Source organism: Stomoxys calcitrans, chromosome 1, assembly GCF_963082655.1.
Source record: "Stomoxys calcitrans chromosome 1, idStoCalc2.1, whole genome shotgun sequence".
NCBI lineage: Eukaryota > Metazoa > Arthropoda > Insecta > Diptera > Muscidae > Stomoxys > Stomoxys calcitrans.
In genome coordinates this window covers 164,463,434-164,482,797 of record NC_081552.1, presented here as the reverse complement: position 1 = coordinate 164,482,797, position 19,364 = coordinate 164,463,434, and the positions used below count along the sequence as shown (strand labels likewise).

The 19,364-nt window shown below is 36.5% G+C and overlaps 2 protein-coding genes across 4 annotated transcripts in view; one reads left to right on the top strand and one right to left on the bottom strand.

The window, feature by feature from the left end:
- Positions 1-2,886, top strand: part of LOC106095070 (titin) — a 54,505-nt gene extending 51,619 nt beyond the window's left edge. The window contains exons 9-10 of the mRNA XM_059363041.1: positions 1,712-1,756; positions 2,389-2,886. Of these exons, the coding sequence (XP_059219024.1) occupies positions 1,712-1,756; positions 2,389-2,557 (214 nt within the window). The 3' untranslated portion in view covers positions 2,558-2,886. The remainder of the gene's footprint in view (positions 1-1,711; positions 1,757-2,388) is intronic.
- Positions 1-19,364, bottom strand: part of LOC106091595 (uncharacterized) — a 1,079,098-nt gene that overhangs the window by 817,720 nt on the left and 242,014 nt on the right. The window lies entirely within an intron of this gene.

Sequence of the window (19,364 nt, the reverse complement as noted above, 5' to 3'; positions counted from 1 at the left end):
ATTACAACCAGGACACAAATTAGAACTAGGAGCTCCAAAACTAGCAATTGTTCCCTTGTGCCTCGAGGTTGTTGTTGTTGTAGCTACATGTCGATAAAACGTCCCCTGTAAGTGCCAAATTTTGGGATGTTCAGTTTTTAATAGAAATCAATCTGAAGCCAGTTTCCACCTTCTGTTAAAATTTTATGTCGATAATCCAAGCCGTTATGATTTTACAACAAAAACAATTTTAATATAAGTGTCATTTTAATTTTGGTAGATAAATTCTGTGACAGCGAAGGCCACTTACATTATTTTCGCCAGACACAAGTACCTCAAACAAATTAAGCAACAATTGCAAAAAATATGTCATAATGAAACGTTTTATATTTGGAAGAAGAGTACGATTATGGGGCTAAGACCATATATTGGGAGATCGGCCTATATTGAAGCCATATCCAAATATGGTCTGACCTGGACCATATTCGGTCCCGATGTCTCAAGGCTTTATACAATTCACTGTTATAAAATTCAGAGGAATGGGATAATATTTATATGCTGTCTTTATGAGCTTAAGACACTAAATCGGGAGATCGGTCTCTGTTCCAAATTGCATTAAAAATTATTTAAAACGAGATCATTTATATGACAACGAAAAAGATGTAAGTGCCAAAAATACCGTTACCTTTATTAAATGCACAAAATAAAATATATTTACCACTATATGCATCAGCCAAAGAAGTGATACATATGTAAAAATCGTATTTTAATCTAAGATATGCTATGATTTATTAAATAAAAACCTTCTCCTGTTAAGTTTTGATTCATCCTCAAACAGGCTATTAATCTTTCGCACAGTATGCTTGAAAACATCTTCTTTGCTATAGGAAAGAAAGTTATTCAACTATAGTTCGAACATACTGTCTTTTCTCTTATCTTATGTATGTGACAACATGCTGAGATTCCAATCATCGGGCATGCGTTCTTCTAGCTAGATCCAGCAGGCATGCTGATCCATACGTTTTATCAGCGAGTCGCCTCCCGTCTTAAATAGTGGCATACAATCTGTTTATGCTACCTTGTTTTTGGTCAATGCTTCTTGGACCTAATTATGACCAGGAGATACACATTTTATGTCATCACCAGGCATTGGCTCTGCGGTATTGTCTTCAAAGCCACTATCGAAAGCAACTGAGAAAAATCGATATCCCAAGCAGACTGCTACCATATTTCCTTCTTTGTGTATACCGACGCCATAGGTTTGAAGTTTGATTTTTTTTTATCAAATTTACAGACTTCGTTCTGACTCCTGTACATTTTGATAGGCTCACACTCACGTCTATTCATTTCCTTCTCCTTTCTGTGGAATAGACGTTTCTCCGTTTCGAGACCGGTATCCCTTTTTTCCAACTTTTCAAAAAGTGTCTGATAAAAAAATGAATCAAAATTGAGACTGGAGGAGAGAGTATAGCTCAAGAATAACAACAGTATAAAGATTTGTGCCGTCGGACTCGTTGTATCGTCAGAGCGTCAAGGTGGCTGAGTTGGTAACGAGATCGGCTTACTAGAAAAGGGAAGTGGGTTCGAATGCCACAAAATTTTCCATTCTCGCCAATTCCATCAATTTGAACTTTTTCTAATTTTTGTATTATGATTTTTTTTGTTGATTTTTAATTAATGTTACACATCCTTTCATGAAATTCATATACGATGTATGTGACCCCCATTTCAGTGAATATCATCGGACTTCTGTAGCCAAGCAAATACATGTAGACAGGTTTGTAACCAAACAAATCATTGAACTTTTCCAAGCAAAGTTGTGTGTGATTACATGGCTTTGGTTCTTTTTTGTTTTAATATTGTTAATTAAGAGTTTTTTATATGCATGATATGGATGATTTTCTGTTTGCATTGGCTTCATTTTGTAAATATTTGGATGTTTCGTTTTTTGTTTTATTACTTTTTGCCTCTGTTTGCAGCTGATTGTTGATTTTCACAACAATTTTTTTTTTCATTAATCATAAACTGATTGCATAATCCCACTTTTTGCTTATAATCAATTACGAAAAGCAGCACCATTTTGGAATGTAAAAAAATCAATACATTGATATAATTTTGTTCATCCATTGATTATTAAATCATACTCTGTTAAAAAAAGATTTTTAAATCACGTTTTTCTTATATTCATTGTAGTTTTTAGTAATGTTGTTTTAATTTTTATTGATTTTTACTAAAAACCATCTCTTTTTTTCTCTCTCCTTATTCCGATTTGTCCAATTAATGTTCAATTTTTGCTGCGTTCCTAAATCACCATGAATTTTGTGGCCATTGAACATGAAACATCAACAAAAACCAAAACCACTTGTTCTACAAAACCAACTACGACGCGACGTCCAAATGCAATTGCAGAGTCAACTTCATGAAGTATCAAAAACCAGAAAAGAAAATTGACTTGAATAGAAGTGAAGTTTACAAAGTAGTCCATCACTTGGACCGACAACCGATGCGGGGCATTGAAGTGCGAGCACCCATTGTGCCATCAGAAATGGATATCCGAAATGCCGCCCACTCCTCCTAGATTGCACAACCAACAAAAGAATCTCCACACCAGCACTTACATGCAAGCATAAAAATAAGCATCTGAACGCAGCAATGGAGGAAAACTTTCACAAAGCATATTTTTAAAGCTGTTTGGAGATACAAAAATATTCAAGCTAAAATATTTTTTTGGAATAGAAAAATATAAAATTTCAATCTAGTATTTTTTGTCCTGCCACACTAATGCCGTTACAGTGCAGTGGGTAATTATGTTGTATATGCGATTTTATAAGAATTTTCTTACCTACGACCCATGTCATATTTAAAAATTCAAAAAAAAACGCATTATTTTTTAACCTTTCACTTTAATTTGTTTGAAAATGTTGTGACACTCTTTCTTTGTATTGTAATAATAAAGCAAAAAAAAAAAAAATAGAAATATGTTTAATAGTTTTAAGGGTGTTTTGCTTTGGCGATTGTAAATGTAAATAAGTATTCTGTGGTAAACGCTCATTTTACTCAATAACTTTAGAAAGAATAATAAGTTCAAGTTCACGCTTTTTCGTTTATGCTACATCATTATTCAACTTGCAAATTTTGCAAAAAATAAGAATGAACACAGAAGTTTAAAAGAAGTTTGTGGAATATAACTTTATAGGATCTAAGCTGATTTTCATAAAGTTTACGTGCAACTTACGTTTGGGCAATGTAACATAAAGTACCTAAACGACGGACATTCAGTGTCCGGGCATAAGATATATTGGGTTGCCCAAAAAGTAATTGCGGATTTTTCATATAGTCGGCGTTGACAAATTTTTTCACAGCTTGTGACTCTGTAATTGCATTGTTTCATCTGTCAGTTATCAGCTGTTACTTTTAGCTTGCTTTAGAAAAAAAGTGTAAAAAAAGTATATTTGATTAAAGTTCATTCTAAGTTTTATTAAAAATGCATTTACTTTCTTTCAAAAAATCCGCAATTACTTTTTGGGCAACCCAATATACTAATGGACTTATTCAAAAATCTAAATGTAGAAAACTGCCAAATAAACCTTTTTAAAGGATTCATAAAGTTTAGTGAATAAGGCCGTAAAGCTATAGTAAAACTTGAACTGATATAAACTAAATTCAGTCTACATCGGGAAGTCATAGCAAAAACCACTGGATACAATTTTCTGAAGATCGGTTTATTAACGTTTTTGTTATGTTACTGTAAAAAGTGAAATGAAAATTTGAAATCGGGCGATACCTGACCTGTTTAGATTTTCACATAATTCAATAATGATAAATGTCGTAGAACAATGCATCATGCCAAATGTCATAAAGAACGAGTTGGAAATACCAATAATACTGCAATATTATTAAATATGGGGGCATATAAAGGGTTTTTCAAGAGGCTCAGATCGGTCCAGATTAACGAAGGATGTCGACGGACCTTACACAATTCACTGTCCCGAATTTCAGCGAAATCGGATAATAAATGTGGCTTTTATGGGCCTTAGACCCTAAATCGGAGGATCGGTCTATATGGCAGCTATATCCAAATCTGGACCGATCTGAGCCAAATTGACGAAGGATGATGAAGGGCCTAATACAACTCACTGGCCCAAATTTCAACAAAATCGGATAAAAAACGTGGCTTTTATGGGCCTCAGACCCTAAATCGGCGGATCGGTCTATATGGGGGCTATATCAAGATATAGTCCGATATAACCCATCTTCGAAATTAACCTGCTTATGGACAAAAAAAGAATCTGTGCAAAATTTGAGCTCAATATCTCTATTTTTAAAAACTTTTTAAAAAAAGACAGACGGACCGACGGACGGACATGTCTAGATCGTCTTAGATTTTTACGCTGATCAAGAATATATTGGGTTGCCCAAAAAGTAATTGCGGATTTTCCATATAGTCGGCGTTGACAAATTTTTTTACAGCTTGTGACTCTGTAATTGCATTCTTTCTTCTGTCAGTTATCAGCTGTGACTTTTAGCTTGCTTTAGAAAAAAAGTGTAAAAAAGTATATTTGATTAAAGTTCATTCTAAGTTCTATTAAAAATGCATTTACTTTCTTTTAAAAAATCCGCAATTACTTTTTGGGCAAACCAATATATACTTTATAGGATCGGAAATGGATATTTCGATGTGTTGCAAACGGAATGACAAAATGAATATACCCCCATCCTTCGGTGGTGGGTATAATAATCGCACGGAAATGTTCACGATTAATTCCATTTTTTGGGCGAGATTAATCTTTTAAGTTACTGCAAAAAAAAAACACAAATAGCACTCGTATGTCCGTTGGTAGATTGCATAACAAGGGTTGTCCAATCCCGAAATACGAAAGGCGAACCTAGTACATATGTAGGTATTGCCATTTAATTGCATATAAGATAAAATATATATTTATGAGCTATATATGAAACTGATCCAATGTTGTTTTGTAAACTTATTAATACCTCTAATGTCTCTGCTAAAGTTTGTAAAGATCGTACCAAAATTATGTCCATTTCAGAAATACATTATTATGGCTGAAATTGAAATATATCGGATGAAAGATATTTATGGGATATATATCTAAATATGAATTTATTTCGAAATTGAAATTGCACACAGGCTTAGACATTAAATGAAGAATCTCTTTCAAAATCTTTAAATGATCGGATCAAAATTGTGGCTTCCACAGCTATAAAAGCACAAAACGATAAAAGGCATATATGGGAGCTATATCTTCATCTAAACTGATTTGGATGAAATTTGGCAGACGTATGAGAAATAAAATAGAGAAATTCTTACCAAATTTGGTAATGATCAGACCAAAATTGTAGCTTCTGTAGCCATAGAAGCGAATATCGGACAAAAGATATATATGGGAGCTATATCTAAATATGAACCGATTTCCATGAAATTTGGCAGATATATGAGACATAAATTAGAGCATCCCTTACCAAATTTGGTAATGATCGTACCAAATTAAAGCTACTGCAGCCATAGAAGCGCATATCGGATGAAAGATATATATGGGAGCTACGTCTAAATCTGACCCGATGTTTTTTCCAATTTTAATATTTTTATCCTAGGCCATAATAAACATTTTTGGTATTTTCATCAAGATTGGACGCTTCCCTGAGTTGAACTCCATTTTAAATGCCAACTACCCCACTGTGCAACGTCTGCAAATCATAAAAATTTCCTACCGTAATTGGAGCCGGTGACCGTTACTTTGAGAGCATTAACACCAATTTTTTTTTTGGCTTAATGGGCTGGTCAGTAAGCAAAATATTCGCTATTGGACGTATAAAAATCCATAAATGCTTCGAGAATCAACACTTCATCCACAAAAATATAGATGTTTAGTGCGGTTAGCATGCCGGTGGCGTCATTGGGTCATACTTCATCTTCGACGATGCCAATCGTCTAGTTACCGTGAATGGACAACGCTACCGCACCATGCTCATTGATTATTTTTGGCCTGTGAATTTAACAAGACGGTGCCACAAGCTATACAACAAACGTTTAAATCGATATGTTGACGAATAAATTTGATGAGTGTGTTACCTCAAGAAATGGCCCGGTCGATTGGCTGCCTCTTTCGTGCGATTTGACGCCTCTAGATTATTTTCTTTGGGACTACATCAAGTCATTGGCTGACGATATTAGAAGACCTTAAAGACACCAATGAAACGGAAATAGCGACCGTTTCGGTTGAAATGTGTGCCAGAGTAATCGAAAATCGGATCTAACTTAGTCAAATGTATACAAGGTAAATATACTAGCCCAAACCAACTTAACAACCCTGTGTGGATGGTGGCACAAATTTCCACTAGGCTGTCAAATTTCTGGACACTTCCAAGTTGAATGTGTTAATTATAAATTAGAGCAATTCCATATTTTATTTGAATTAAAGGGGGTAGCAGTCTCAAGATCAAAAGATTTATGTTTATGAATGTGTTAATTATAAATTATAGCAATTACGGCCTTTTCATGAAACTTAATGAAGCCTTCAAATAGATTATTTGACAGTTCTATAAAGGAAATCTGTCAAATAAACATATTTAAAATCTACAAAAAATTTTGTGAATAAGGCCGCTAAAATGTGAAAGAAGGAACATAAAGTAAAAAAAAAATTGAAATGCCAACAAATCATTTGACGTTCTAGTGGAATTTGGATATAACTCTGAAATTGAAAAATTCCATCAGCTGGGCTACTGACTTTACCTTGTATAAACTTGCCTAGGCTCTAACATATTGACAGATGCAAACGTGCCGGCGGTGGCCATATGAACGTCATTCATAAATATTTTTATACCCACCATCATAGGATAAGGGTATAATAATCTAGTCATTCCGTTTGTAACAACTCGAAATATTCGTAAGATTCCTCGACGTTCTGAGTCGATCTAGCGATAGCGGTCGAACGCCTAAAGCCAGCCGCTTGAAATTTTGCACATATTGATGTAGATTGTTGTTGTTGTAGGTACATTTTCATGTGGTGGTGGCACATTTTCATGTGGAGGGAACAGGGTGGCAATTGGTTATTTAAATGGCCTTGTCATATCGAGCATCATAGGCACTCAGTATTTGTGCAATAGCTGGTGCCGTCCGGCCTCTTACTGAGACTTTCTGCTCGATACCGATGATTGGTCGCGACTCCCATAGCAGCTACTCCGTATTGAGGTTCCCACTATCCGCAACCTGTGGACGCGCCCGATAGCTCGCAGCTAAGCTTCTCGTGACAGCAATGAACACCACACAGATTGGATCTCAATATTCCAGCCTGTGCGGTGATCACAGTTATCCCATGCCGGAGATGTAGGTCCTTGGGGATTGTTAATAGGCCATATCGGTTCAGATTTAGATATAGCTTCCATATAAACCGATCTCCTGATTAGACTTCTCGCGCCCTAATAAGCCTCAATTTTTGTCCGATTTGCCTGACATTTTGCATGAAGTGTTCTGTTATGACACAATAACTGTACCAAGTACAAACCAAATTAGTCTTTAACCGGATATAGCTCCCATATAAAAGATTTCCCAATTTGATATCTTGAGCCTTTCCAAGCCGCAATTTTTGACCGATTTGGCTGAAATTTTGCACGTTCTGTTATGACTTTCAACAAGTGTGCCAAGTACGGTTTGAATCGGTCTATAACCCGATATAATTCCCATATAAACCGATCTCCTGATTTGACTTCCTGAGCTCTTACAGCCGCAATTTTTGGACGATTTGGCTGAAGTTTTAATTTTTGCTGGTGTGGCAGAAGTTTGGTATCTAAAATAAAATTATGGCTTTTAAATAAATTTATTTTGTATTAATTTTTAGCAGAATCTATGGTGGTGGGTTCCCAAGTTTCGGCCCGGCCGAACATAGCGCGCTTTTACTTGTTGTTATACTCCAAGCCGATAATTACTAATAAAGTTTTTGAAATGTCTTGAATGGTTGCGTTTTATCTAAAAAAGTTGTCAAGCCGTAATGTAAATGTAAACCAATTTCATCCATATTAAATAGCCTATTATCTAAGCTGAACCGACTGACTGGCGGGAGGTTAGGGCGGTTTTCACTCAGAAGTCCTGAAACCGAACCACTCTCGAACCAGAGAAATCTGCAAATAGGAGATATATCTTCTCTTTTGTGGCTGCTGGCTATAAATGGGATTCTGGGGTCTTTCGTCGAATCATGGTGGGTGCCCGTACCCATTCGACTATTACGAACCTCTTTCAGAAAGTTTTGAGGGAGTTATTTCGATGGGCGAGGAAAACGGGCTTGGATAAATCTCAGAAATACTGAGCTAATACTTTTCAACAGATGTCAATCCCATGGCAGTGGGTTGTGCGTAGCGCATTAACCTGATTAAGTCCTTCGTTGGCAAGAGCTGCGGCCTCAGTTTACAGCACACTCCTACAACAACAAAAACTTCAACCAGGTGAAGAAAGCAAGCTGTTTTCAAGAGACCTGTCCGAAACTAAGCTGGAGGGGGAACGTCGAGTAAAGAATCAATAGGGAACTGACTGTTTACGACGGTTGTCCGGCCGATTCTCACCTTTGGATGTCTGGTATGGCATCGGGCTTTACATAATTGTGCCCTCCCCAGGACGATTCAAAAGAAACAGGGTACAACGGCGCTGGTGATCAGGAGTTCCCCGAGAGAGACGCCTTTGAACCTGTACAGAAAAAAAAAATAATTTTAAGAAAATATTAAGTACCAATTACTAAATTCTCTACGAATTTTAGCATAGAATTGAAGATATTATTTGTTGAAGTATTTTTTGAAATTTTGTAGATTTTCAGCAAATTCTTTTGTTGAGTTAGTTGTTAAAATACGCGTACTACACATCTGACTCACATGCCATCAATGATTTGCAAACACCAGTTTGAATCTCCTGGGCGGTCAAAAATTTGTTTTGATATTTTTTCTTTAAACTTATTTTAGAAAATTCCCCTTTAAAAAAGGATATATTTCGTATTCATAAAATTTTTTAAAAGTGGTTTTTACATATTTTAAAAATTTATTTAATTGAGATAATTGAGACACTTAATTTTGTGTAATAATTCGTATTGCATTATTACATCAAAAGAAAATGATGTCGGTAGGCTATAGGATGCATGTGAGACTATCAAACATGAGATCATGAGTCCAAATCTCTCCACGACGGCAAAATTAATAAATTTGTTTCTGGGTAATAGTAGAGAGAGAGAGACAGAGAAACCCCCGAGAGCCAAAGCATCAGTAAATGAACGAGAACACACAGCGCGAGGCGAACAAAGAAAGAATATAAAACCAAAAACACAATACCGAAGCTGTAGTGTGATTTGGTTTTGCTTATGAATATTGTTGTTGTTGTTAGATGTTGGCTTGCAATGCGAGTGCCTTTCGACACCAAATTTTTACTTTGGGTCGTTGTGATTCAAAATTAATTGTTGCAAGAAAATTAAAAAAAAATTTCGTTGTTTTTTTCGACAAAAGTAGTTGTTTTCTAAAATTATTTTTATCTGTATGTATGTGGTGTGGTAACAAAGAATTCACTAAGACTGAGAGAGTGAGGTAACTGGCGATATTGGCACACTGGGTATTCTTCCGTTATGCTGCACTCAGAGAAAAAAGTTTACTGAAAATAGCAAACAGTGTCTGCTAAATATTATTAGTTTATTGGGCTGTTCTTGCAGCAGTAGTTTTTCTTTTACAGCAGTAGTTCTGCTATTTCAGTTTAGCAGACTTACACCTGAAAAGTCTGTTGTTTGTTGAAAATGACTGCTGCTTAATTATGAAGGATATATTGGAAGAAAAACAAGTAAAAGAGTGCTAAGTTCGGCTGGGCCGAATCTTGGAAACCGATCACCATGGCTTCTGCTAAAAGTTTATACAAAATAAATTTAGTTGAAGGGCATAATTTTATTGTACACACCAAACTTCTGGCAAACCAGCTAAAATTAAAGCTTTAAAGAACCGAAGAAGGATAATCGAGAGAAAAGTTTATATAGAAGCTGTATCAGGTTATAGTCTCATTTGGACCGTACTTGCCACAGTTGTTGGAAGTCGTAACAGAACACCACATGCTTAATTTCAGCCAAATCGAACAAAAAACTGCGGCTTGTAAGGACTCATTTTAGTAAAATCGAAAAAAAATTGCGGCCTGTAAGGGCTCAAGAAGTCAAATTGGGAGATCGGTTTATATGGGAGCTATATCAGGTTAAAAACTGATTTGGACTGTACTTGGCACAGTTGTTGGAAGTCGTAACAAAAAAGTGCATGCAAAATTTAAGCCCACTCGGACGAAAATTGCGGGTTCCAGGGGCTCAAGAAATCAAATCGGGAGATCGGTTGATATGAGAGCTATATCCAAATCTAAACCGATATGGCCCATTTGCAATCTTCAGTGACCTACGTTGACAGTAAGTATATATGAAAATGCGGCTAGCTTTACGCGTTCGAGCGCTATCGTGATTTCGACAGATGGACGGACGGACATGGCTAAATCGATTTGGCTTATGTTTTGCACACAGTGTTCTCTTATGACTACATAAAGGGTGATTTTTTTGAGGTTAGGTTTTTCATGCATTAGTATTTGACAGATCACGTGGGATTTCAGACATGGTGTCAAAGAGAAAGATGCTCAGTATGCTTTGACATTTCATCATGAATAGACTTACTAACGAGCAACGCTTGCAAATCATTGAATTTTATTACCAAAATCAGTGTTCGGTTCGAAATGTGTTCATTCACCGTAACGTTGCGTCCAACAGCATCTTTGAAAAAATACGGTCCAATGATTCCACCAGCGTACAAACCACACCAAACAGTGCATTTGTCGGGATGCATGGGCAGTTCTTGAACGGCTTCTGGTTGCTCTTCACTCCAAATGCGGCAATTTTGCTTATTTACGTAGCCATTCAACCAGAAATGAGCCTCATCGCTGAACGGTGAATGAACACATTTCGAACCGAACACTGATTTTGGTAATAAAATTCAATGATTTGCAAGCGTTGCTCGTTAGTAAGTCTATTCATGATGAAATGTCAAAGCATACTGAGCATCTTTCTCTTTGACACCATGTCTGAAATCCCACGTGATCTGTCAAATACTAATGCATGAAAATCCTAACCTCAAAAAAATCACCCTTCATAACCTGTTATATCTCCCATATAAACCAATCTCCCGATTTGACTTCTTGATCCAATTAAGCTAAAATTTTGCACACAGTGTTCTCTTATGACTTCCAACAACTGTGCCAAGTACTGTATAAATCGGTCTATAATCTGATATAGCTAACATATAAACCGATCTCTCGATTTGTCTTCTTGAGCCCTTACAAGCCGCAAATTTGTCCGATTTAGCTAAAATTTTGCTACGGCTTCCAACAACTGTGCCAAGTGCAGTCCGAATCGGTCTTTAACCTGATGTAGCTCCCAAATAAACCTATCTCCCGATTTGAGTTTAAGGGTCCTTATAAGCCGCAATTTTTGTCCGATTTAGCATTTATTTTGCACATAGAGTTCACTTATTACTTTCAACAACTGTGCCAAGTACCATACAAATCGGTCTATAACTTGATATAGCTCCTATATATAAATCGATCTCCCGATTTGACTTCTTGATCCCCTGGATGCCGCAATTTTTCCAACTTAGCTTAAATTTACCAGGTACAAGTACGGTCCAAATCAGTCTATAACCTGATATAGCTCCGATATAAACCGGTCTCCCGATTATCCTTGTTAAGTTCCTAGAGGCTTAAATTTTTGCTAGTTTAACAGAAGTTTAGTATGTAGAATAAAATTTTACATTTAACATATAGGTATTATTAAGCTAATTTTAGCACAAAACTCGTTAAATTAATGCAAACAAAAATAATATGTACATTTAGCTTGTTACCTATCGATGACGAATCCATTTTTTTACCCTCCACCATAAGATGGGGGGTATACTAATTTCGTCATTCTGTTTGTAACTACTCGAAATATTCGTCTAAGATATCCGTCTGTCTGTCGAAAGCACGCTAACTTCCGAAGGAGTAAAGCTAGCCGCTTGAAATTTTGCACAAATACTTCTTATTAGTGTAGGTCGGTTGGTATTGTAAATGGGCCATATCGGTCCATGTTTTGATAAAGCTGTCATAAAGGGTGATTTTTTTGAGGTTAGGATTTTCATGCATTAGTATTTGACAGATCACGTGGGATTTCAGACATGGTGTCAAAGAGAAAGATGCTCAGTATGCTTTGACATTTCATCATGAATAGACTTACTAACGAGCAACGCTTGCAAATCATTGAATTTTATTACCAAAATCAGTGTTCGGTTCGAAATGTGTTCATTCACCGTTCAGCGATGAGGCTCATTTCTGGTTGAATGGCTACGTAAATAAGCAAAATTGCCGCATTTGGAGTGAAGAGCAACCAGAAGCCGTTCAAGAACTGCCCATGCATCCCGAAAAATGCACTGTTTGGTGTGGTTTGTACGCTGGTGGAATCATTGGACCGTATTTTTTCAAAGATGCTGTTGGACGCAACGTTACGGTGAATGAACACATTTCAAACCGAACATTGATTTTGGTAATACAATTCAATGATTTGCAAGCGTTGCTCGTTAGTAAGTCTATTCATGATGAAATGTCAAAGCATACTGAGCATCTTTCTCTTTGACACCATGTCTGAAATCCCACGTGATCTGTCAAATACTAATGCATGAAAATCCTAACCTCAAAAAAATCACCCTTTATAACCGATCTTGGGTCTTAACTTCTTAAGCCTCTAGAGTGCGCAATTCTTATCCGATTGGAATGAAATTTTGCACGACGTGTTTTGTTATAATATCCAACAACTGTGCTAAGTATGGTTTAAACCGGTCCATAACCTGATATAGCTGCCATATAAACCGATCTTGGGTCTTGACTTCTAGAGCCTCTAGAGTGCGCAATTCTTATCCGATTGGAATGAAGTTTCGCACAACGTGTTTTGCCATAATATCCAACAACTATGCCAAGAATGGTTCAAATCGGTCATTAACCTGATATAGCTGTCATATAAACCGATCTTGGGCCTTGACTTCTTGAGCCTCTAGAGGGCGCAATTCTTATCCGATTTGAATGAATTTTGGCACGACGTGTTTTGTTATGATATCCAACAACTATGCCAAGTATGGTTCAAATCGGTTCATAACTTGATATAGCTGTCATATAAACCGATTTGGGATCTTGACTTCTTGAGCCTCTAAAGGTCGCAATTATTATCCGATTTGCCTGAAATTTTTTACGACGGATTCTCTCATGACCATCAACATACGTGTTTATTATGGTCTGAATCGGTCTATAGCCCGATACAGCTCCCATATAAATCGATCTCTCTATTTTACTTCTTGAGCCCCCAAAGGGCGCAATTCTTATTCGAATTGGCTGACATTTTTCACAGGCCTCCAACATATAATTTAATTGTGGTCCAAACCGAACCATATCTTGATATCGCTCTAATAGCAGAGCAAATCTTTTCTTATATCCCGTTTTGCCTAAGAAAAGATGCCGGGATAAAAACTCGACAAATGCGATGGTGGAGGGTATATAAGATTCGGCCCGGCCGAACTTAGCATGCTTTTACTTGTTGTATGTTAAAAATCAGCTGGTGAGCCGCTCAATCTATAAAACAGTTACTTCAAATGAGATTTGCAACGAAATGTGATATTGTTAATATTTGTATACCTCCACCATAGGTTGGGGGTATACTAATTTCGCCATTCTTTGTAACACCTCGAAATATGCGTCTGAGACCCCATAGAGTATATATTTGCTTGATCGTCATGTCATTTTAAGTCGATCTAGCCATGTCCGTCCGTCCATCTGTCTGTCGAAAGCAAGCTAACTATCAAAGGAGTAAAGCTAGCCTCTTGAAATTTTGCAAAAATACTTCCTATTAGTGTAGGTCGGTTGGGAAAATGGGCCAAATCGGTCCATATTATGATATAGTTGCCATATTAATCGATATTGGATCTTGACTTCTTGATCCTCTAGACGGCGCAATTATTTTCCGATTTGGCTGAAATTTTTTATGGAATGTTTTGCTACAGCTTCTAATAACTGTGCTACGTATGGTTTAAAACGGTTCATAACGTGATATACATAGTTGCTTTTTAAACCGATCTCGGATCTCGGATCATGACTTCTTGAGTCTCTAGAGTGCGCAAATACTATCCGATTTGGTTGAAATTTTGCATAAAGTGTTTTGGTACAGCTTCCAATAACTGTGCTAAGTATGGTTTAAATCGGTTCATAATATAGATCCCGTATAAACTGATCTCTCGATTTTTCTTCTTGATCCTCTAGAGGGCGCAATTCTTATTCGATTTGGCTGAAATTTATAATGATATAGCTCCAATAGCATCCCAATTCTTATCCTTTACCCTTTGTTTGCCTATAGAGAGATACCAGACAAAGAACCTGACAAATGCCATCCTTGATGGAAGGTAGATAAGATTTGGTCTTGCCGTATTTAGCACGCTTTTACCTGTTTTGATTAATCCTCACACCTCTGGATTTGTGCGACGCTCCGCATTAGGAACACAATTCCGTTTTGTCGAAGTTGCAGATGTCATCCTGATCGTAAAGTTTTTTTAAGCGCTAAGACCCGACTAAGTATCAACACTGATGTTGAATCTAAAATCGGATGAGCTGGTAAGCACACAGAGTCGGAATTAAAATAATCGTTAAATTCACATAACTCGAATTAAATTCATGGGGCATTACACTTCATAAACTTTAATATGAACACAAAACAAACACAAATAAAAAGGGGCAAAACTAAACCAAAGAAATTATTATAAATCATAATAAACTAAACCAATGCAAATTCAAAGCATATATACATGGGCAGATTAATATGACTGGCCTCAGGCTCCCCCTCTGAAGCCGAAATCGTCCCGATGAGGTATCAGAAATTCTGGTTTCGAGGTCATCTTCTACGCCTCAACAACTTAACAGGGTGAAAATAATTGCCTTCTGCACACGAACTCAGTCTGCTGGCATTTTCTGTTGGGTGTACTACAACAACTTCATCATTAGGTGCGAATATTTTGTCAGCATCTATTCGTTAGCTTTCAGTAAGATTGGGCCCATCAGAATTATGCAGTATTTTTAAATCTATTGACCAAATGGGGATGAAAATGGAATCCAAATCTTCATCTTCACTGGTTCGACGTGATTTTATAGGTGTTGTTAACAACCGAGATGCGTTGCCGGGAGTACTCTGAGCAGTCGGTAATGCAGCAGGGAAAGTATTCTGTACGGAATGAGGCGAATAATCTTTGCTAGATCGTGATGGTGCAGTTGGAAGACTCATGACTGCGGCGAGAACTCTTCGTCTTATTGGAGAATTACAATGCCTGGATATCGGCTTTGGGATGGCTTCTGCAAAGGAAAATGCTCCTTGGAAAACTTGTTGTATTGCATAGAGTAAATAATTATTTAGGTTAGGTTTAGAGTGGGGATATTATTCCGCCCCGCCACCCAAACCAGTAATCGGCTTGTTATACGCTCTAAATACTTAAAAGTAATCTCGAAAAAGAAAACCAAAATTAGGATTTCCGTGTTTCTTACAAAATCAATAATTGCTTTCCATACCACACCCCTTAGTTAGTTCATGTTTGGTATTGTGTCCCCACCTGAGTACCGGTGTCTGTTAGCCGCGAAAGCCGGGCAATGACATAGGAAATGCTCCAACGTCTCATTATCTTCCCCACATGATCTACACATGCTAATACATGAAGCTCCGAGTTTTGCATAGGGGAGCTCGTAGTCCCCTATGTCCAGTTATGATACCGATAGCTATACTGACTTCCAGCTTACTTTCTTTCAGCAATAGCCACGTCTTCTCACAATCTGGATTACCCCACCGGATTTTCGTAGTCCTACTGACAATTAAGTGCGCATTCTTCGGCCACGCCTCGCTTTCGAACACAAGTGTCATCTCAGATATCCGCTCGAAAATTTTTCTATTCCTTTACTATCGTCGACTTGATTATACTGCGATTGTATGACCTGTTCTTATATTCACTCCCATGTCTTCTACTAACGTTTCTGTTAGGTTTTATGATCTCCTCATATTGTTTTATAATCTGCTCAAGTTTTATAGTGCCAGCATCCTAATAAAGGAAAAAAACAATGCGGACGCTACTTTGATACTTATACTAACTAGTTTGATAAAAGAAAGTGCGGAGCACAAAGCCTGAACAGATCTTGTTGTCGCTTTGATAGCACGCTCGATAGATCCGTATGCTTATCAATGGGTCTCTCTTTCTTCTGGGTGTTACAAACCAATGCACTAAATGTTAATACGTACAGAGTATACAGTGAGTACACAATAGTGGTATAGGGTAAATTTTGGATCATTTGTCAGGTACTTTACTCCACCCCAAAATCTCTCGAAACCCTTTCACTTAACTTCCCTCATCATACCATCAGTAAAATCGGTCAACCGATCTCTTTGCGCTTTCAAAGTTTAATTTAATTGTCATGAAATAACCCTTTATACGTTCATGTATATACGAAGACGGATAGATCCTATAAAAGCAAAACTGTCTTTTATTGTATTTTCCCATAGGTTAGGATACTAACTACCTCTGACCACTTAAAAGTTTGCGAAAGTGACAGTAATATTCCTCATTTTTTCCTTTTGATCCCTAAAAAAAATTAAAATATTATGGCGATCGATTAACGATAACCAGTGATGACACTACGTGCAAACATGGACGTAGTACTTTATAATGGATCCAGTTGAGAATTTCTGGTCCTAGAATGAAATTCTTAAAAAAAAAAACAACATTTATATGGCATTTAAGTTAAAACATGAACACTTCTCTTCCACTCTGCTGTGGGCGTGATTCAGTGAACGTTTCGTCTCAGGAATTTTTTTTTTTTGATTCGGTTTAGCCATATCTGTCTGTCTATACAGATGGATCCAAACAAGATAACCAGATGGGATATGGACTGTATTCGGATGAACCAGGACTGGTCATATCAAGAATACTACCCGACCACTGCAGTGTGTATCAAGCGGATATCCTTGCAATTGAATAAGTTGTGCAACGGCTAAGATATAATGTTATAAAGACGATTGGCAGAAATATCTTCTCAGACAGCCAGGCAGCCATTTAATATACGGAGAACGTATTTCTGAATTCAAAAAACAGACTGAAGGTTGGCAGTAACGACTTTTGGAAGAAGCTGTGAGGACGTCGATGAAGAAGAGACTGACAGTCAGAAGGAGTCCCATTTTAGGTCCTCATTTCTTTGAGTTGTTGGGCATTTTAAGACGATCTGGATGACTCAACGTTAGAAATTAGAAGGCATCTTCCTTCTCCTGTTCCTGTGTTAACCTAACTATTTATGCCATATAAATATGTATTTTGTTTTCGAGTTTTATTTTGAGACCCAAAATTCTCTAACGGATCCCTTAGAAAGTACTATAACAAACTTTGGACATAGTGGGAGGGAGGCTATGCGTTTCCCTATTTACAAAATATAAAGAAATCTCCTGTACAGAGTAATTCAAAATAAAAACGTCTTCAATTAAAAACCCAGTAAGAAAAAGCAAAAGTAGGGCGGAGCCGACTGCCGACTATATAATACCCTACATCACCCAGTATACGTACTACTTTTAATATATAGAACTGAACTTCAATTTAGTCAGCCTTAAATTTTGTATACCGATTGAAATATCGAATAGAACCTTGCAAAATTTTTTTACGATAGTACAAAAATTGTGGCTTTCTATAGCCTTAAAAGGCCATACCGGATAAAAGATATAAATAGAAGCTTTATCTCTAGAGATCGGACCAAACTTGTGTCATCATCAGTCTTAAAAGGCCATATCAGACGAAATATATGGGAGCTATATCTAAATCTGGCAAATCTTGATAAGATCCGACTAACATTTTGGATTTTACAGAACCAAAAGGCCAAATCGGATGAAAGATATATATGGGAGCTATATCTAAATCTAAACCGATATTTATGAGATTTTTCACACATATGAGGACGTCAAATAAAACACCTCATGCATTATTTTGTAAAGATCGGGCCAAAATTGTGGCATCTACATCCTTAAAAGACCATATCGGATGAAAGATATATATGGGAGCTATATCTAAATCTCACCCGATTTTTTCAAAATCAATAGTGTTCGTCCTTGGTCTAAAGAAGTGACATGTGCAAAATTTTGTGACAATCATGTGATCACAAGAATAGTTGGACAGACAGATAGACAGACGGGCAGACGGAAAAAGCTAAACAGAATCAGGAAGTGATTCTAAGTCGATCGGCATATGTATCGATGGGTCTAGCTCTTCTCCTTCTTAGCATTACTAACAAATGCACAAAGTTATAATACCCTATACTACTGTGGCGGTGTAGCGTATAATTAATTAATCAACCATTTATTTAATTGAATCAGCATTTTTTTCAATTACGATCGTAATTGAAATTTATAAAATTGTCAATTAAAAAATGTATAGACTCAATAATTTTTTAATTGAATTTGAACTTTTGTTAAATACGACCGCGATTGACGTTTTTGCCATTTTCGACTAATAAATTAATTGATTCCATCTTTTTTGTAATCGAGTAAGAAATTTTTTTTTTATAAAGTGTGATTAGAAATGTTATCTTTTTCAATTAAATAATAAGTTCTTTCAATCAGTTTTTCAATTGAATCGGAAATTTTTTTAGACCCATTAGCACTGTTATGACATTCCGTTTTTGAAAATCAAGTCGCTAGAAATTTTCATAAATGCTTTTGGTAAATACTAACGGGACGTGGAACGATTTAATGGAGATACATCAAATTACATTGTCAATGTTCATACTGGCACCAAACTCTAGAGAAAACTTGGAAAAGAAACTTTTGCATAGAAGTCAAAATAACTCAGTCGGGAAAAGAGTGTTCCTTAAATTGTCCAACAACTTTGTTGTCGCTACAACGCAAATTGTCGTTTTTCGGTTTATTAATTAAAAATTGTTTTGTAACTTTCAATATTGAACCAATAGTTGGACAAACTTCCCAAAACTATTTTTATGCATGTGGACACGTGCTTATTGGTAAATTTTTGTTTGCGGTACTATCTTCGCCGAAAGCACTCTTGCACAATGGCATCAATTATTCTAATAGAATGTTGAATTCATTCAGTTTATTCACAAAATTTTTTTGAAATTTGGATTGGATTTGAATTAAATTGACTAAAAGACTGTATGCAATCAGCGGTTTCACAAAGTTAAAAACTACTAGTAAATCCGATAAAAAAAAATCATTTGAAATATTTCGTTAGAACCGACTGTATGCAATCAGCGGTTTCACAAAGTTAAAAACTACTAGTAAATC